Source organism: Carettochelys insculpta, chromosome 29 (assembly GCF_033958435.1).
Source record: "Carettochelys insculpta isolate YL-2023 chromosome 29, ASM3395843v1, whole genome shotgun sequence".
NCBI lineage: Eukaryota > Metazoa > Chordata > Testudines > Carettochelyidae > Carettochelys > Carettochelys insculpta.
Genome location: NC_134165.1, coordinates 10,978,741 through 10,995,850, shown reverse-complemented (window position 1 = coordinate 10,995,850; position 17,110 = coordinate 10,978,741). Strand labels below are relative to the sequence as shown.

The 17,110-nt window shown below is 46.6% G+C and overlaps 1 protein-coding gene across 6 annotated transcripts in view; it reads right to left on the bottom strand.

The window, feature by feature from the left end:
- Positions 1-2,943: 2,943 nt before the first annotated feature.
- The window catches only part of LOC142002936 (cyclic AMP-dependent transcription factor ATF-7), a 121,003-nt gene continuing 106,836 nt past the window's right edge, over positions 2,944-17,110 (bottom strand). For 3 of the 6 annotated variants that reach the window (XM_074979449.1, XM_074979451.1, XM_074979450.1), the window contains one exon: positions 2,944-16,309. In XM_074979449.1, the coding sequence (XP_074835550.1) occupies positions 16,092-16,309 (218 nt within the window). In that variant the 3' untranslated portion in view covers positions 2,944-16,091. Of the gene's footprint in view, positions 16,310-16,545; positions 16,619-16,872; positions 16,949-17,110 lie in introns of all 6 variants that reach the window. The other 3 variants (XR_012642750.1, XM_074979453.1, XM_074979452.1) reach the window with 3 other exon arrangements.

The window sequence follows — 17,110 nt, the reverse complement described above, 5'->3', positions numbered from 1 at the left end:
GCTCCCACTCTACAGAAAGGCAGCACTTAGTCACCTTTCCCTGAACGTCCTCCTCACGCTGAGTCTCCTGAGACAAGAGGAGACACTCTCAGTTCACACCCTCTGTTCCCTTCACAGCACTGTGCACCTCTGTCTGGGGTGCTCTTATTCTCTCTAAGGTAGGAAGCGATCGTTTGTGTACGAGACCTCTTCCAGGCTCTGGATCATCTCATCACCCTTCCCAGAACCATCCCTTGTACACTCTGTGCAGATGAGGTTACACTCCTGGTTCCTCTAGCAACACAATCTTCTCAGTATTATTCATCATCCATTCCTTCCGAGTTTGACCCAGTTCACTTTGCTCAACGCACAGTTGCAGTTAGAAGGCTCCATAGAGCTATGTACCAAGCAGTCTCAGCCCATCCTGGTTCAAAGTCCAGTAAGATGAAGGAATATTCCCCTCCCATCCCCCACCATGTCTTACTTTACCCATTAAACTCAATCTGCTTCCATATTCCTGTCACTCACCTTAGTCAGGTGTCTCTGAAGTTCCGCATAATCTTCTCTGGACCTTTCTTCTCCCCTGCCTGCCCCAGAACCTCCCAGCTCACCCATCCCAGCACTGTGTAAAGCACAGACCATGAAGCTTTTGGATGAGACAATTTATTTCTTAGTTTCTTGTCTCTTTGGCAGTTTCTGCTCCACTGTGTCTTACTCCCAACCTTCTTTAGTAGCCTTGTATGAGAGAGCTTTTTCCAATTCAGAGATCCATAGATTTTACCACCACATGGAACCATCAGGCCATCTAGTCTGACCTGCTGTGTGACACCAGCCAGAGAATTTCATCCTGGTTATTCCTATACAGAACCTAAGAATGCGTGTGTTATTAAAACATCCCTTCCGGCCTCGGTCTGAAGACTTCAAGAGATGGAGAAGGCACCTCTTCATTGGTGGGTTGGTCCAGCAGTCAATCATCCTGTTACAAATAAGGACAGCCATACTGATGTGCAGAGATTTCTGCTCTTGGTCTGTTAAGCCGTGTCTACACGTGCACGCTACTTCGAAGTAGCGGCACTAACTTCAAAATAGCGCCCATCACGGCTACACGTGTTGGGCGCTATTTCGATGTTAACATCGACATTAGGTGGCGAGATGTCGATGCCGCTAACCCCATGAGGGGATAGGAATAGCGCCCTACTTCGACGTTCAACGTCGAAGTAGGGACCGTGTAGTCGTTGCGCGTCCCGCAACATCGAAATTGCGGGGTCCTCCATGGTGGCCATCAGCTGAGGGGTTGAGAGACACTCTCTCTCCAGCCCCTGTGGGGCTCTATGGTCACCGTGTGCAGCAGCCCTTAGCCCAGGGCTTCTGGCTGCTGCTGCTGCAGCTGGGGATCCATGCTGCATGCACAGGGTCTGCAACCAGTTGTCAGCTCTGTGGATCTTGTGTTGTTTAGTGCAACTGTGTCTGGGAGGGGCCCTTTAAGGGAGTGGCTTGCTGTTGAGTCCACCCTGTGACCGTGTCTGCAGCTGTGCCTGGCACCCTTATTTCGATGTGTGCTACTGTGGCGTGTAGACGTTCCCTCGCAGCGCCTATTTCGATGTGGTGCTGCCCAACGTCGATGTTGAACGTCGACGTTGCCAGCCCTGGAGGACGTGTAGAAGTTATTCATCGAAGTAGCGTTCACGTGTAGATGTAGCCTTATTCCCATAGCATCATAGGGCCTCAGGAGGTCATCTAGTCCAGCGCCCTGCTTCAAACAGGACCAAATCCAACTAAGTCATCCCAGCCAGGACCTTGTCAAGCCAGGACTTAAATCCTCTAGGGATGGAGAATCCACCACCTCTCTAGGCAACACATTCCAGTGCTTCACCACCCGCCTGGGTAAGTAGTTTTTCCATAGATCTCTGTCCTCTCAGGAAGCAGCCGGCTTTGCTAAGCAACACTTAGGGTATGTCTATATTGCCATTAAACACCCATAGGCGGACTTCGCCTTGGGCAAAGGGAATTGCAGCATCGGCATATCCTTAGACAGTCTTGCTGAACACCAGTCTACCCAGTGCCACAATTGCTATGGAAATGGAGCCGCTTCAGCCATCTAACTCTAGGGCTTGCTCAGGCCCCCCTGAGTCGGTAACAATCATGCAGTTTTGCACTTTGTTTTACACCAGAGCGGTGAACTCTGTAGTTAAGGACTCAGGGCTCAAACTGAGCACTCAGCAGCAGATCAGCTAACCAAGCTCCTTCCCTTAGGGCATTAGCGCTCACAGCACCAATGCAGATTTGATTTCCTCTTTAAAGTCACTGGAAGAGGCTACTGGGTGTGTGTCCGTTCACAGGAAGGAATGGGCCCCGTAGAAGCAGCAACATGACTTTGGTAGCTTTGGGTGCTTTCAGATGGCCTCCCATCCACGTACTGGCCCAGCCTGGTCCTGCTGAGCTAGAATGTGCCAGGACCATAGCTTTCTCCCAGTCACAGGCTGCTGGGGAAGACAGGGTGGAATAGATGGTGTAACCCTATCCCAGGCGATCTGCTATTCTGGGAGCAGAGGCCTCTGGTGGAAAGGAGGGACAGCAGTGCCTCGAGCTGCGCCAGGGCTGCGCTCCCACGCACCCTCGCCTAACTAGAATTTTGCGTAAATCGGGGGGGGGGAGGCTTTTCTCCCCCAGTGAAATGCATGTTCTGCAGTCAGGAGGGCTGACCCAGGGCTGGGGGTGGGGGAGCGAGATTTTGAGTTGCGCTTAACTCGTGTTAATGCGAGTTGAGCACAATTTGAACTTGTGCATTTGGAGGGTTTCCTGTGTCTACACAACCTTCTGCCCATTCACAAACACCAGAACCACCGATGCCTGTTTATGATGAAGCCTGTGATAAAACACGTGGCACAAAGCAACAGACAAAATAGGAGGGGAGAGGGGGAGAGAGAGAGAGAGAGAGAGAGAGAAACACTCAAGATCTCCCCCCACGCACATGCTTGTTTGGGGTTTATTGTAAGGGACACACGCAGCAGAGAGCTGGTCTTTGTTAATATTTTAATGTTATATTTGCAGCATAAATAAAAGGCACATTATATGTTTGGTAAGAACAGTGGCCAAAGAAACAAATTGATAAGTGCCAGGATGTTGTTTTTAAAACAGCAAAATACAACACAGGGACGTGCCAAAATTCTCCTTTGCCCCTGCGGACACAAAGGCCAACAGGAATTCCCGGCACAGGCTAATGCTAAATTGTGAGTACCTGCTCACAGGAGCACTTCGGTGAGGAACCTTTTTATTTGCTCGTCTGACCCGCCTGCCCCTCCTCTAGTTTTTCTTGCAAAAGGCAGAGCCAGTCACGAATTGTACAACCAACCTGTGGCAGGAAGGGAGGGGCACGGAGTCCAGGTTTGGATACATATAAAAACAATTTCATTGCATAAGGAATTGCGCATCCATTCAGGAAAGTGGATATATGTCGATATATTTCTATATATATTCATAGATAGGTATTTTCTTTTATAGAGATACTACACTCTTGTGGTTAAGCTTTTCAGGGATTTATTTTTGTGGTTTTTATTATTTTCTTCCATTATTGATCATAAAAGCTCTCCATATAAAACAGCCAGCTATCGGTTGAAGGGCAAGTGCCTGGGGGATTCCTGCATTGCTGCAGTCCCATGCAAACAAAGATTGCTCCTCTGGACTTGGGGGAGGCAAATTCTGGGATGTGAGTCTTAGATTGCTGCTGGGAGGTGTGGGAGGGAGAGCAAGACGCACTTGGATGGCCTGCGTTGAAGAGCTGCCATCCAGCTCCCAGAGAACACCCCGGACAACTGGCCAAAGCCTGGACAATAACTGCTCCTTTCGTGGTACCTCTAGCCCAGAGATAGAAGGGAGAGGTGTCCTGGGTTGCAGACCTTGACTTGACACCACAAAGGCTGCTTTTCTCTTGCAGCCATGTGGTTTGCTACTGAGAATCAAGGGAAGGAGAGTTAATCTGCTCTCTGTTCCAAGGCAACTCAGCAGCGTTGGCCAGGTCTAACACACTCCTTCCCACAGAGAGAGGGGCGCAGCGGCTGGTGAGGGGAGCTGCCTTATTTACGTGAAACGTTTTAAGATCAGCTGAATTGTAGAGCAGAGCTACTCCTCAGATTTAAAGGTGAAATCGCCACCACGTTCAGAGAGGTTCTGGGTCCCTCACTTTGCTGGGTTCAAACTACACCTCCGGCTCTGGCCAGTCCAGAACTTGGAAGGATCCATGTTACCCTGATTGCCAGTGGGCCAAACCCATAACCTCCAGGTTTCCACACCCCTAAAAACTTGCGACTGAGTACCACCTCTGAAAGAGTTAAAATTAACAACCCACTTTAACCCATAAGGGGATTTGCTCCCCCGAAGCCAACCTCTGTGAACTGGCTTAGCCCTTTCAAACCCCCAAACCAAAGGCTTCTTGTGAACGTCCAGTATCATGGAGTTGCTTTGACAGCTCTATACTGGGTGGCAAATGGCAACAGCAGCAAGTGGTGGTTTAGTAGTGTCCCTTAGTGAGGGAGTGATTAACCGCAGCTTTGGGTGCAGGTGGGTCTTTCTTTCCCATTACTCGCTATGGGATTCTTTTCCCAGTCCCTTAGGGGTCAAAGTTGCTGAAGTTAAGTCACCACTGCAAAATTCAGTCGACCTAAGTTATGTGGATGTGCAGCCACTGCAGTAATAAAACTGCTCTCGCACATCCACACCACATTCCTTGCGTCGGCAGCGCACAAACTCTGCAGGAGGGCGTGTGCCCATTTAACTGTCCGTGTGGGGCAGCGTGAGAAGGTTTCTGAAAGGCAGCAACAGGAGATGTAAGTCATGTCGTGTTTACACCAACCTGCAGCCCATCAAGGGTGTACGTGCAGCCTAGAAAGACATTTTGCTCATGCACCAGGTTACCAGATGCCGCCGGTTTCTGTCCGGGTCATTTTTTCCTTAAAGTGACACGCACACAAAGCAAGGGCACAGGAAGTGAGGTGTGTGCAGACTGCACAGAACACCCCTCCGCGGCCAACCAAAGCACTGCTACAGTTCAATGGGCACACCCCACAAATTCTAAGTACGCAAGCGCTTTTAGCAGAACTACCTTATTCCAGGAGACCGTCTTGGCGACGACAACCTTGAGACTCACTGAGATGCAAGGCCACTCACGCAGCCACTCACCAGCCTAGGTTGCCCACTGCTGGCCTACACCGATGCTGCGTCGACCGACGTGCTACGCCTCTCAAGGAAGTGGAGTGAAGTTGGCAGAGTGGGCGAGTTACATAGGTGGCAGCTGCCTTTTCGTGTAATGTAGCCCAGGGCCAAGATTGAGGTCACAATTTGGCTCCCTGCCTGACCGCATAAGAAACCTCAGTGAATGGAAACCACATCCACTGTTGGGATCAGCCGGGAGTTTTAGAGAAAAACCTACCCAGGATCCAGCCTGTATTTTGGAAAGGCACAATTTGTGAACGACCATGCCGGGTGGGCAGATAAATCCCATTTCCAGCTCACTGTCCTCCCCTCCCCATGCCGTAGGCGGAAAACGGAGACGGCAGCCTATGGCTCCTGACAACAGACCCTTCCCATCGCTCCTTTTGGCAATCACAATTGTCTCCTTCAGGACAGAAGGTGCTGGCTTTGTGCAGCTGCAAGTGCTAATGGACCCAAGGCATGCAGGAAACTGCACCATGCCCCAAGCATCTTCAGTACCCTCTCCCTTGTCCCCCCCCGCCCCGCCAAATAAAAGCAATACAGCGCAACAAATGCACAATACATACTGCTACAGAACTCTACGGCGGTCCCGTTACGGGACTTGTTAACACAATGAAATGATTTAGTCCTGTAGCACATAATGCTAAACAGGAAAAAAGGGCTAACAGGACATACAGCTGAACGGAGGCAGCTTCTTGAGACAATGCCAAATTTGCATTTGAGCCAGGTTCTGTGGGGTATGGACAGTGTCCCTGGACTCTTCCAAGCGAATAGCACCTTGAAAATCAGCTGAGAAGTGTCTCCGAGATCAAAACATGGTATAAAGTGCCCATAGACAGACTGTCTTTAGGAGAAAGGCGGGTTTTGTTCAAACAGGGCAGGAATCGCTCCTCATTGCTCTATAACATACCATCTGTGCACTAGCAGGAGCAACATCACAAGGCTTTCTAGTAGGTAGAGCCCTCCTACCTTTCAGAAATAGCACCAAAACGGGAAATCAAGCCACCTGGAAGTTCCTATGCTCTGCTCCATACAAGAGGAGCTCTGTCCTAAGGAGATCAGAATCCAAGTGAACTTCTCTGCAGGGTGGGGACTGTTACATGGAACAAAGGAGCCATTCCACTGGAAGGCTAGGGGAGGTCAGCTTTTCAGGGCCTCAGCCTGTGTAGGGGGACACATTCCAGTAGAGGGCACCAAAGCAGCAGCCAGGAAGAGTCTGGCAGCCACAGCCGGCACATGTACAGCCCAGGCTACAAAGTCCCAGCTGGAAATGTGAATTCACAACCACCAGAGAACCGAACCTCAGTGAGCCCTCAGCCTCACCCAGCTTTCACCTGCCTGGATATTCCGTTTGTCTCCAATACAGGCGCACCTTCCACCTCTACAGCCTGGGCTGGAAATTAACCAGACATAACGCAAAATAAAGGACCTTTTCATGTGCATAGCACGTAACTGGGGCTCCTACAATAAGCAGCCATGGGGCAAGAGGTGATGAATCATAGAATCCCAGGGCTGGAAGGGACCTCAGGAGATCTAACCAGCCCCCTGCTTCAAGCAGGATCAACCCCCACTAATGCTGTATAATGAAGTTTAGAGGGGCTTGATTTCTAACCTGTGGCACAATCAGCAAAGTTATTCGCACAGGTGAGTCCAGTACCAGTCCTTTGCACGTAATGTTGTAGCTGTGTTGGCCCCAGGAAATCAGAGAGGTAACGTGGGCATGTGAGCATCTTTTATTGCACCCAATTCTATTGGGGAGTTGGAGCAGAGACCTGAATTAACAGTTCTGGGTGACTTGAAAACTTCTCTCCCTCACCCCCAGAGGTTGGTGCAATCAAGAGATAAACTCACCCACTTTGGGTTGTGAATGGAACACATTCACACCCAAATCCATCCTACCCCTCTCAGGCTATCACACGTCCAGATCAATGTTCCCTGTAAGCTGAGTGCTTGGGCGGCCACCCAGGATTCAGATGCTGGCCAGCTGACCGGCAGAGCCCCCACAGCTGGCGGCCTGTGTTTCTTTTGGTGGTGCACATCCGCACATGCCTCGGCACACATAAAATTTATTCTGCACATGTATGGAAAAAATTGGAGGGAGCATTGATCCAGCTGCCAGGGAATTTCCTTCCACTGAAAGGCCACGGATACATGGGCTGTATAAATGGAGGACGATTTGAGTGGACCAAAGGACAATTTGTTGGGACAGATTGAGAACCTACCTGAAAGCTGCTGCTTCTAGATTCTGCACATGTGGTGTTTAAGCTCTAGGTGGCTCTTGCCAAGGACACGTATGTTTTCAAATGTTTCTTGTCTGAAGCTAGGTGGGACTGTCAAGAGTCTGCGCTTCGAGCCTACTTTATAAGAAACACACATGTGGATGGGTTGGCTTAGAGGGTTCCTTAAATTTCATTTGTGTAAACAATGGGCTATGGGTGGAAAAAGGAAATACCTCATAGAACTACCCATCCTGCCTCAGGACTTGCCTAGCCCGAGTTCCCTCATGCTGCTTCTCTTAGGTAGAAAATTTATGTTTAATGCAGAAATATTATCCAAGGTCTTATGCTGGAAAACTTAAAAAAAAAAAGCATGTAGTGGTTCAGATAATGGAGTCAGGGCAGCTGCAGTCAGCACAGGGCAGGAATCAAGCACGTGCTTCATGGGGCCGGTACCAGCACCAATGCAGTGGAAAGTCACGTGGACTAGTGGTTACAGCATGGGAATAAAGGTTTCAGAAACACTCTGGGCTCACTGTGCCCTCGAATAAAAGTCACAGGACTCCCGTGTACTTCACCCACCCAGTCCTCAGAACTGGATAAGAGGCTCACCTGGTTTTCTAGCAAAAAAGCAAACTCTGTTCTCCCCTCCTCTCCCCTAGGACAGCAAATCTGTGGAAAAAAAACCAGTTACAAATAAGCTACGCCACGTGAATGGAGTTCCACAACCACAGACTTATCCACAACACCCACAGCCCCGCCCCCATGCAACTCCCTGGCCCACTGAGGACCTGAACTAAACTGCCTCTCTGAATGAGACCTACAATGTGTGCTGGCTACCAAGGAAACACAGCACAATCTGGCCAATATATTTCAATCAAGAGAGCTAGGAAATTAGCTCTTTCACTACCTTAGTGTCGATAACTCGAGACCTCCTAGTTCTTGCCCTGACTTTGCTAATACAGGAGCAAAAGGACCTAAGCTGAACTGAAAAGTAGGGATTTTTATTCATAGTTGGCTGCAGATCCGCACAGCAGAGAACTTACTAAGTTTCATAACCTAGCCCTGCCTGTTCCTCCAATCCCCTACTCCTTCCAACAAATTTAATGCAATGCATCTGTTTGGCTGGCAACCAAAAGAAATTCTGTCAGATGAGCTCTTAGAGGCGCCTGTCAGTTCATGACCATTAATATTCTAACCTTAGCAGGAACAAGAGTTTTGAGTCCAAGGTTACTATCCCTGGTATCTGTATTGTAAAAATATATGGTACTCTACCACCTCAAGCTACACTGAGGGCAAGGGAATTAGAGCCAGCTGCTCTCCCATTCAAAGCTCTGTCCATGGTCAGTTTTGGTTTTTGTTCACTTCAGATTTAATTTTTTTATCTTGTACCAATCAGGAGGTTGTCAAGCAACAGCGACTAGAAGCAGAACTCATTTCTTGGCTGAGAGCCTACTCCGCACCTCATTTTATCAAACAGCAACAGCGGCGTTCAGGAGAGAGACACCGGGAGTGGATCTTTTTAGTCTTAATTAAGTGGACAAAAGGGGCAAATCAACTTCTCTCTGCTATAAGCACAAGACTAGAGTCTAGCTGAGACTATCCTGGGGATCAAACATTCTTATTTAATTATCTGTTTCTAATAAAACAATGGTCCGCACCAATGGATTAAAAATACTGGTTGGAATACGATCCTACAGCTAGTGCTTAGTCCTTGCTCAATAAGAACTTCAATGTACTTTTAAACACTGCAATATTTTTCCTGGCCTTGTGAATTAAGCCAGAAGGGGATCATTTCCCCCCTGTGAAGTAGGCCACATATAGGAGCCAAAGAACACACGCGATCTAAAACATTCCGTGTCGTACCTAAGAGAAGAAATTTTCAGCAGGAGTACGTGTGGGAAATCAATTAATTGAAAACGGCACGAGTCACAGCCAGCTTTGGCCGAAGACAACAAACTGCAGAAGCTCTTCTACAGGGATGGCCAGTGAAATTCACTTTTGCAACGCAGAGCCCTAAGATACACCTGGGGAGGCTGCCTGACAAGCCTGGGGATGAGGAAGGCAAAAAAACCCACCTATGCATAGCAAGTCTGAGGACTACATGGAGTTTGAGTTATCTGCTGAGCCTACCATCTATTCTGGAATCGGAGTTTTTGCTTTTTTAAATAAGGTCATCGCTTTAAGGTTAAGAAAGCAGCTGTCACCAAATCTCAGGGATGCACAGCTTTTATGTGGGTAGCTGAACTAAGACAGGAAAAGTAGATGGGGAAAAAAAGCATCACCACCTCTAGAACTTGAAAGAAATTCCCATCACGTACAATCCTTATTAGCTGCAAGAAAGATCACGGAAAGTCATAGCCAAGGACACAAGAAGACAGTGCTTCCTCTACAGGTATCAGTAATTTTACAAAGCAGATTAACAGGAGATCATAGAATACTAGGATTGGAAGGGACCTCGAGAGATCATTGAGTCCAGCCCCCTGCCCTCATGGCAGGACCAAGTACTGTCAAGACCATCATGAGGAAAAGATACAACAAGGGAGAAGCTGGTGATTTGTTCTAAACACACACTCTACAGTCAGCAAATTATATTCCTCATGATATAAAAACTCTCCAGGGTCCATAAAGGCTGTTCAGCCACAGGACAGAACTTCACACAGGTCACATCTTTTTAGCAGGCCTCCTCTAACTCTGTCTGCAGTATTTATTTACTCGATCACACACGGTCTATTTGCAAATCCATGCAGTTGTGGTTAAATGAGGCCCTAGAGGAAAAACTGGGCCCCTAAAATCCAAAATCTTAGCACAAAAACTGTTCTTGGTTGAACCCAACAAATCTGCACTCCAGTAATGTTATCTTCCAGGGGTTTGGTTGCATCTGTTGCAAGCCTCCAGAGCCCATCCTCTCCCTAGGTTACCATCCTAGTGACTCCTACATTGGTGACTAATCTAGTTAACAGCACTATTACTCATTTGCTTCGCAGGCAGGCAATTCCCAAATGGACACCCGCTCTTAGTGCACAGGAAGGATCAGGAAGTGCTGTCTGCATGCAATGGATCGCAGCACTTCATTGTGGTACGAAAACAGCAAAGGATTATGCCCCAGGTTGCTGGAGCTGTACATCTCCTTGGTAACACATTTCCTTTTGGGGTCTCAAGACATTGATGCTTCCTGCAAGATATTTAGCAGCTTTAGCTCCTCCTGGTTGCAAAGGGAGAAGAGTGCTCTTGGCAACTCCTGGGACCATGCTCTCGACATGAAGTGGTGAAAATTTTCTATATAGAGGTAACTTGCTTCAAAATGGATGGTAAGCTGTTCTCAGCAGATTTACATTTCAGGTTAGCTCCCAGCAAGGGACTTAGGAGGACAGGGAAGGGTGGGTATTGAAAATCAGGATTGGGGACATTAAATATTTTGGGTAGAGGTGCCCCCCAGGATGTAGGAGATTGCCACCATTTAGACCTCTGTAACTCCTGTTTACTACTGCTAGATTTGGCCTTTTAAACAAGGCCAGGCAAAGATCAGCTTGTCAGGGACAGCTAAGCTGTCCTGTATAGTATTAAACTAGCAATGTAGTTACGGGGAACCAAACCTTTCTTAACCGAGTGCGTCTGGAGCTGCTTTAATGATACGTTCAGTGGCAAGCCTTTGTTGAAATGGACACTGAATAGAAATAGAACCCTGCTTAGGGAGACGGGGTGGAGTTCCTGGTCCTGAAAACATCTGTACCGCTCCTGTCAGCACTCCCAGAAGTAGCAGGTTGTAAGAGATTGGACCTGAAGTCTCCTAAAGCTCTGATGTCATTTTCAATATGTTTGCTATTCTGAGTTTATTCTGCAGAATGACACAAAGGGGACAAAGTTAGAATTTTGTCTCCTCACTGCGGTTTTATGTCCCAGGGAAGTCAGCAAGGATTTCTAAGTGCTCAGCTCATTACCAAGAAGCTATTTAGAACCAGGAAAGAGGAACTGTTTGTCTTCAGTAGCCTAGGACTCAGACACCCGCAGACTCTGCTGGGAGACAGAAACACAGCTGGAGATAAACTCACTTCCACCTCTCCTGTGAAACTACTGAGGTTTTTTTTAAATGCCTACAAATTTTTTAAACACTGAAGATTGTTTTTGCACGTTCAGTGAAACACATTTCAAGGGGAAACAGTCTGCTTGAAATCTAGTCAATTACCATAAAAATCTGTTACTGGTCTCCAGGTCTTCTGAGCAATCCTGCCAACCTTTGCAGTTTTACAGGCACATTTTCCTATTTTTCCAAGACGTTTCTCCCTTGAGCACACTAATGACTCAAACAGGCAGGGGAACTGACTAAGTGACACAGGAGAAATACTGAAACCCAACTAAAATGTTGCCAAATATGCAGAATAAACAAATGTGAAAGAGGAAGAAAATCATTTTTCATCTCCAACCGTTCACATTCTTAGGCATCACCTTTTACAAGAGGAGAGAAAAACTGTCAGACTGAAGTGCGATTCCACTCGACAGTACATCTAAACTCATGTCGTACCAATTTTCTTGCTTGCGCCTCCTCTAAGCTTCAGTTGTCTGGATGTCTCACAAACCTCCATAAAGATTAATGCTTTACAGACCATCTGTTCCCAGACCGTAGAAAGCACTAGTGCATAGCTCTAAGTTCAGGGGACCCTACACACAAACAAGGTCAGAGCAGAAGCGGGTGGGGCACACAATGGTACTCAGAAGGACAAGATTTTAAGGTCTGGTATCTGGTGTTTCCTGGGGGCAGGAAATATTCTGTGTGCAGTAGCTTCTCAATGGCAAATGGTAGGTCCGTAGTATCCAGTAGGTCATAGATCTCAGCCTCCAACAGTCCCTGCTTTGTCTAACAAGTCATGGTTTTCTGGCAGAACCTGATAGCCACCTGCAGATTGCAGACTTGTGTAATTTTTGATCCCTACTGGTTAAGTAAAGAGAGCAAAAAGCAGCTGTATTTCACGCTAATTATTTGCTGTCCCAGACAGCAAGCCCACATGCATCTCAGTCAGTTCTGCATCATTCTGGTAGGGAAAACAAGGGTGGCCGTACTTACAGCTGCAACGACTAAAGAACAGTACCTATAATCCTTTCGCCTACTCCCGCTCAACCTCTTACAACAAAATCATCCTTCACCCGTAGCTCTCTGAATGCAGCCAGATCTCTTGGTCTGCCTCCAGGGAGAAGCAACTCCACTGTTCAGACCATCAGTGACAGGGGTGTGAGAAACACCCTCAATGGGGTTGTTGCATGTCTGAATGACTGGTCCTTTGAAGGAGGAACTAGAGTGCAACCAGAAGCCAGGACGGGTTTTTCCATTTAAAAAGGGGCTGCTCTGAAACACAAAGCCTGTTTTGAATTTACCAGTAGCAGTAGGGAGGAGGGATTAAGATGGAGCATTTTACAACACCACAACTAACCACAAGAGGCCAGTAGCAAGCAGGGACCAGACTATTACAGACACTTGATTTCCTCTCCCCTGCCCCACTTCAAGCATCTGTTTACTGAGCCTTTGAAGCCTCTCCCATTACAAAAGGTGGGTGCTGGGAAGAAAAGGATCTGCTTGTGATTTAGGATATGTTTACACAGAGCATGGGCTAGCCTATCTACCTGAGTTGGTTTTAGCACAAGTAAACAACATGAGCTGCAGCTCAAGGAATGCAAGCCTAGCATGGACTCTGAGTGCAACCTAACTGGTTTGTTAGCTAGCTCTGAACCCCACACAGCACTGTCTCAGCTAGCTTGATTCAGTTAGCCCGTGTGCTGCTTCTACTCAGTAGACAGACACTTATTTGTGGCTACAGCAGAGTGTGCTATATGGAACAAAATTTGTTTTAAAAAGTGCATTTTTGCTCACTGGATGGGTTTTTACCAGTTGGTTTGCAATCTGAAATTTCCAAACGTTGCACAAATCCACTCCCGTATATGGGGTGCTGGGGAGCTATTTCATTGTCCTAGCTCTTCACTTAGTCCTTGTTTGAAATGTCACTTGAGTCACTTTGTATTGTTTCAACTCTAACTAAGAGTCCCAGGAGTGGAAAGAAGGAAATAAAGGATTCCAAGATACCTGTGCAAACACATACCTGCGTGTAGCTTTGCACGGACCAAAACCAGTCCATGGTATAGCTATCCACAGAAATTAATAAGGTTTGTGAGCACCAAAACAAATCACTTTTCCTAAATGCCTTTTCACACTTGTCCAGCTTGAGCTGTGCTTATAATTGCATCCCCTGCTGTACAGTCTGTTCTGCAGCTGTGCCTTAGAGCGGCCAATCTCTTAACACTTGTATCTACCTGAAGCCTATTTAATGCATTTGTTAAGACTATGAATAGGCTGTAATTATCCAGCTGTAGTGTCTCAACATCCAGATACTCAAATGAATCCATCAGAGCTATGCATTCTAGTCCTTTCCAAGACAGTGAAGCAACTGCAAGAAAATAAACTAGTTACAGATTTCCTGCTGTCATATTAGATCTCTGACAACACTGCTGTGATCCCTTTCTGTCCTAGGTTCTTAGCCAAATAAAGGCTCTCGGTCTTGTCCAATAAAGCTCTTAGACTTTGTAAAACCTTTCCATGCTTGCTGCATGATCTGCAGAAGAGCCTGAAACCCTGTTGCGTATTACAGCTCTTTGTCATCAAGGAAACAGACACGCTACTGGGATAGTTACACTCAAAGCACTTTGCTATATGCAAATTTTCTATATAAACAACTTTAAGAAAAAAAATGAAGTGTCTGATCTGGAACGCCTCTTGCTGTAACTACACACAGGTTCTGAACAGAGATGCAAGAGTTGCTAGCTCCAGAGAGTCTCTGAATATAGAGAAGGGAAAGAAAAGGAGGCCAAAGGGACACAAAATCTCAGGTCTGAGTGGGTATGTGAGTGTATGTGCCAGAGTGAGGGAAACACATGGTGGCAGTGGATTAACAGTCAACAAGGATGACGAAATACATTAGAGAAAATGGCAGAGGAGCCTGGAGATACCTGAGGAAGAAAAAGAGGAGGAGACACCCCTAATCTGAAAAGCAATAAATGGAACTTTCCTGTATCCACTGGGTCAAATTCTACACACTGAGATGTTGCTTTGGGTATTGCTGCCCCTGGCAAATATGCCAAGTCTAGATAAGCTAAAGAACTGACTTAGCCAAACTAACTTGGGGCAAAAGTGGCAAGTGCGAAGTGAGGAGGTCTGGAAGCTGAGGATGAAGATGTCAAAAGACCCCAACCAAAGGAAAAGTGTCTTTAAAGAAGGAAAGACAGATGAAGTGCTGACAGTGTCATAGACTGATGGGTTTGTTGTAGGACAAATTCATGCAGATTGCCATTCCTGCTCCCAGAATATAAATTCAACTATACCACTTTTACCCAGCAAGCAAAAGGTCAATGACAGCCTATAGGAAGTACACATACACGCTTTGGCAATAACCAGAGAACTCCAAGTGCCATTAAAATGTCACGGCTGGTTTTAAATCTACCCCATGAACCTGGAAGCTCTGAAAGCCTGCCTTTGCTCTCGAAAGCAACAGCTGTACCACTGCCAGGAGCAGAAGAAAACCATTAAAAGAGGGAAAGGCCAGGTAAGGCCTCCACCTCCCCTTGTTCAAGGCCACCACTTTGTAAGGTCATCAGGTTGAATGTTCAGGACATGATCCTTTGATACGGGTGGGGTTTGTTTGTTTAAACTGATGGCATGTCGAGATTGGTAGTGGACTCTGTAGCTGGTCAATTCCATGACTTGCATTATATCCATCTGCTCTAGCTCATCCTTTCCATGCATCACACAGAACAGCTTTGGACACTGTCCTGGCTTGGTTCTGCTTTACTGTTGTATGGAAGATTTGTACGCAGGCCTTTTCTGAAGAAGGTACATTAGGGTACAGTACAACCCCATTAGCAGCTAAGGCATCAATTAAATGAGAAGCACATAAAATGTTCAGGGTTTTGACTACTGTACCAGTGAAATGTGAACCTATACTTAAAACTTCCCACAAGTTACAGCAATTAATGATGGTTAATTTCAGAGGCCTGCTTCAGAACCAGATATAGCTTTGGTGACAGGGAAGTTAAATCCACAAAGTTAGGAAGCCCATTACCCTTGGCTTTTTTAGCCTCCATAACCTGAGAGGAAAACTCAGGACAGGATTCTCGTGCCAAGGTGCAACATTTCAGGTCCGCTAGAGATGGGGAGAACAGCTGATTGGAAGCAGTATGCTATTAAAAATGAAATTACAGCACCAGTAAGTGTCACAACCTCCCAACAGCTACTTGCCTTTGCTAACAGGTGAAACTTAAGATAGTGATAATGCCAAGAGAAACCACCTGACAGGCTTTAGTGTTAATGTAACTGATACCTGAAAAATGAACCTTTTCAAGATGCATTCAAATGAGGGTCTTCGTGTCTGGATGATTCTGCAAGTTGACTGATCATCACTAAGGGAACAAGAATTACCTCAATCTGAAGCCATCCTGTATGGACAGGTGATCACACAACAATGGTTTTGGGCCAGGATCTGTATAGGATATGCAGTATAAAGAAGCTTCCATAGCTGCCCTTAACTCACTTTAAAAAGAAAAAAAAATCATCCATATCTGCCCCCTGTGAAGCAGGGTCTTAGTTAGGATCAGTCACTCTGGCTGCAAGTTCTTATGGGTTAGTTCTTTGCCACATCGTTGGTGACATCATCTGCCAGCAGACTGAGACTGTGGAGCCATAATGACATGCCACTGTACGGGCATGCTCAGTTCTGTCCTTTGGCTTGCCATCTGAGTGAGGACTGAAGTGGCAACCGCTTCAGCTGCAGAGCGGACGTTGAGCTCGCTGGGGGAGGCTGTCGCGGAGCTGTGCTGGATCACAGGAGCAGGGGAACCGGTAGGCTCAGAGCTCTCCTTTGGGCTTTCTGTTTTCAAAAATAAGAAAAAAAAAAGATATATACTGGAATAGGACCCATCACAATGCTACAGACATTAAGACTGGCTGTTGAAAGCGAAACCAACTCTACCAAACATCCCTGGAGGATGAGAGAGTTAATCACATACTATGCTCTACATTTTTATGGAGGCCTTTTAACCTGCCTCATCTCAGAGCATTTTGGGAATGGATGCACCAATCCACACACAGAAGAATTTAACCCACCATTGACACGCATCCATCTGTAAGAAGGGGTGCAGCAGTTGTTTAATAGCATGCACCAGCTCTGTAACAACCACTAGGACAGGAAGTAAAAAAAAAGAGTCAGAGCCACTTGAGAACAGCAGGACAATCAGAAAGCAATTATCCAAACTAGGACGTGCCTAGACCACCCCATTTAAATACAAAAAGCAGAGGGGAAATTTTAAAGGATCTTGAGTTAGAAAGAGAACTTTAGCAAAAAGGTGCTAGCATCAAAGCATGGACAACAGATCGAGCTTAGCTTTCCTAGATTACAGCTATGCCCTCATTATAATAAATGTACTTTCCTACATGTTGTTTCCTGGTATTACTTGGTTCGAGACCATTTAGCCCAGAGACTGAACAGTGCCTTCGGAGTCCTTACCATCTGTTGGGTGAACACACAGAGAAGTATGTAACAGTAACCCTTCCACAAGTTGATTGCGTACCTGTTACAGCAGTTTTTCTGACTTTCATATAAATTATCTTGATTTACTTTTTATAGCTCTCTAGAATATTAAAATCATTTCAACCTCATGACAAGCCACTT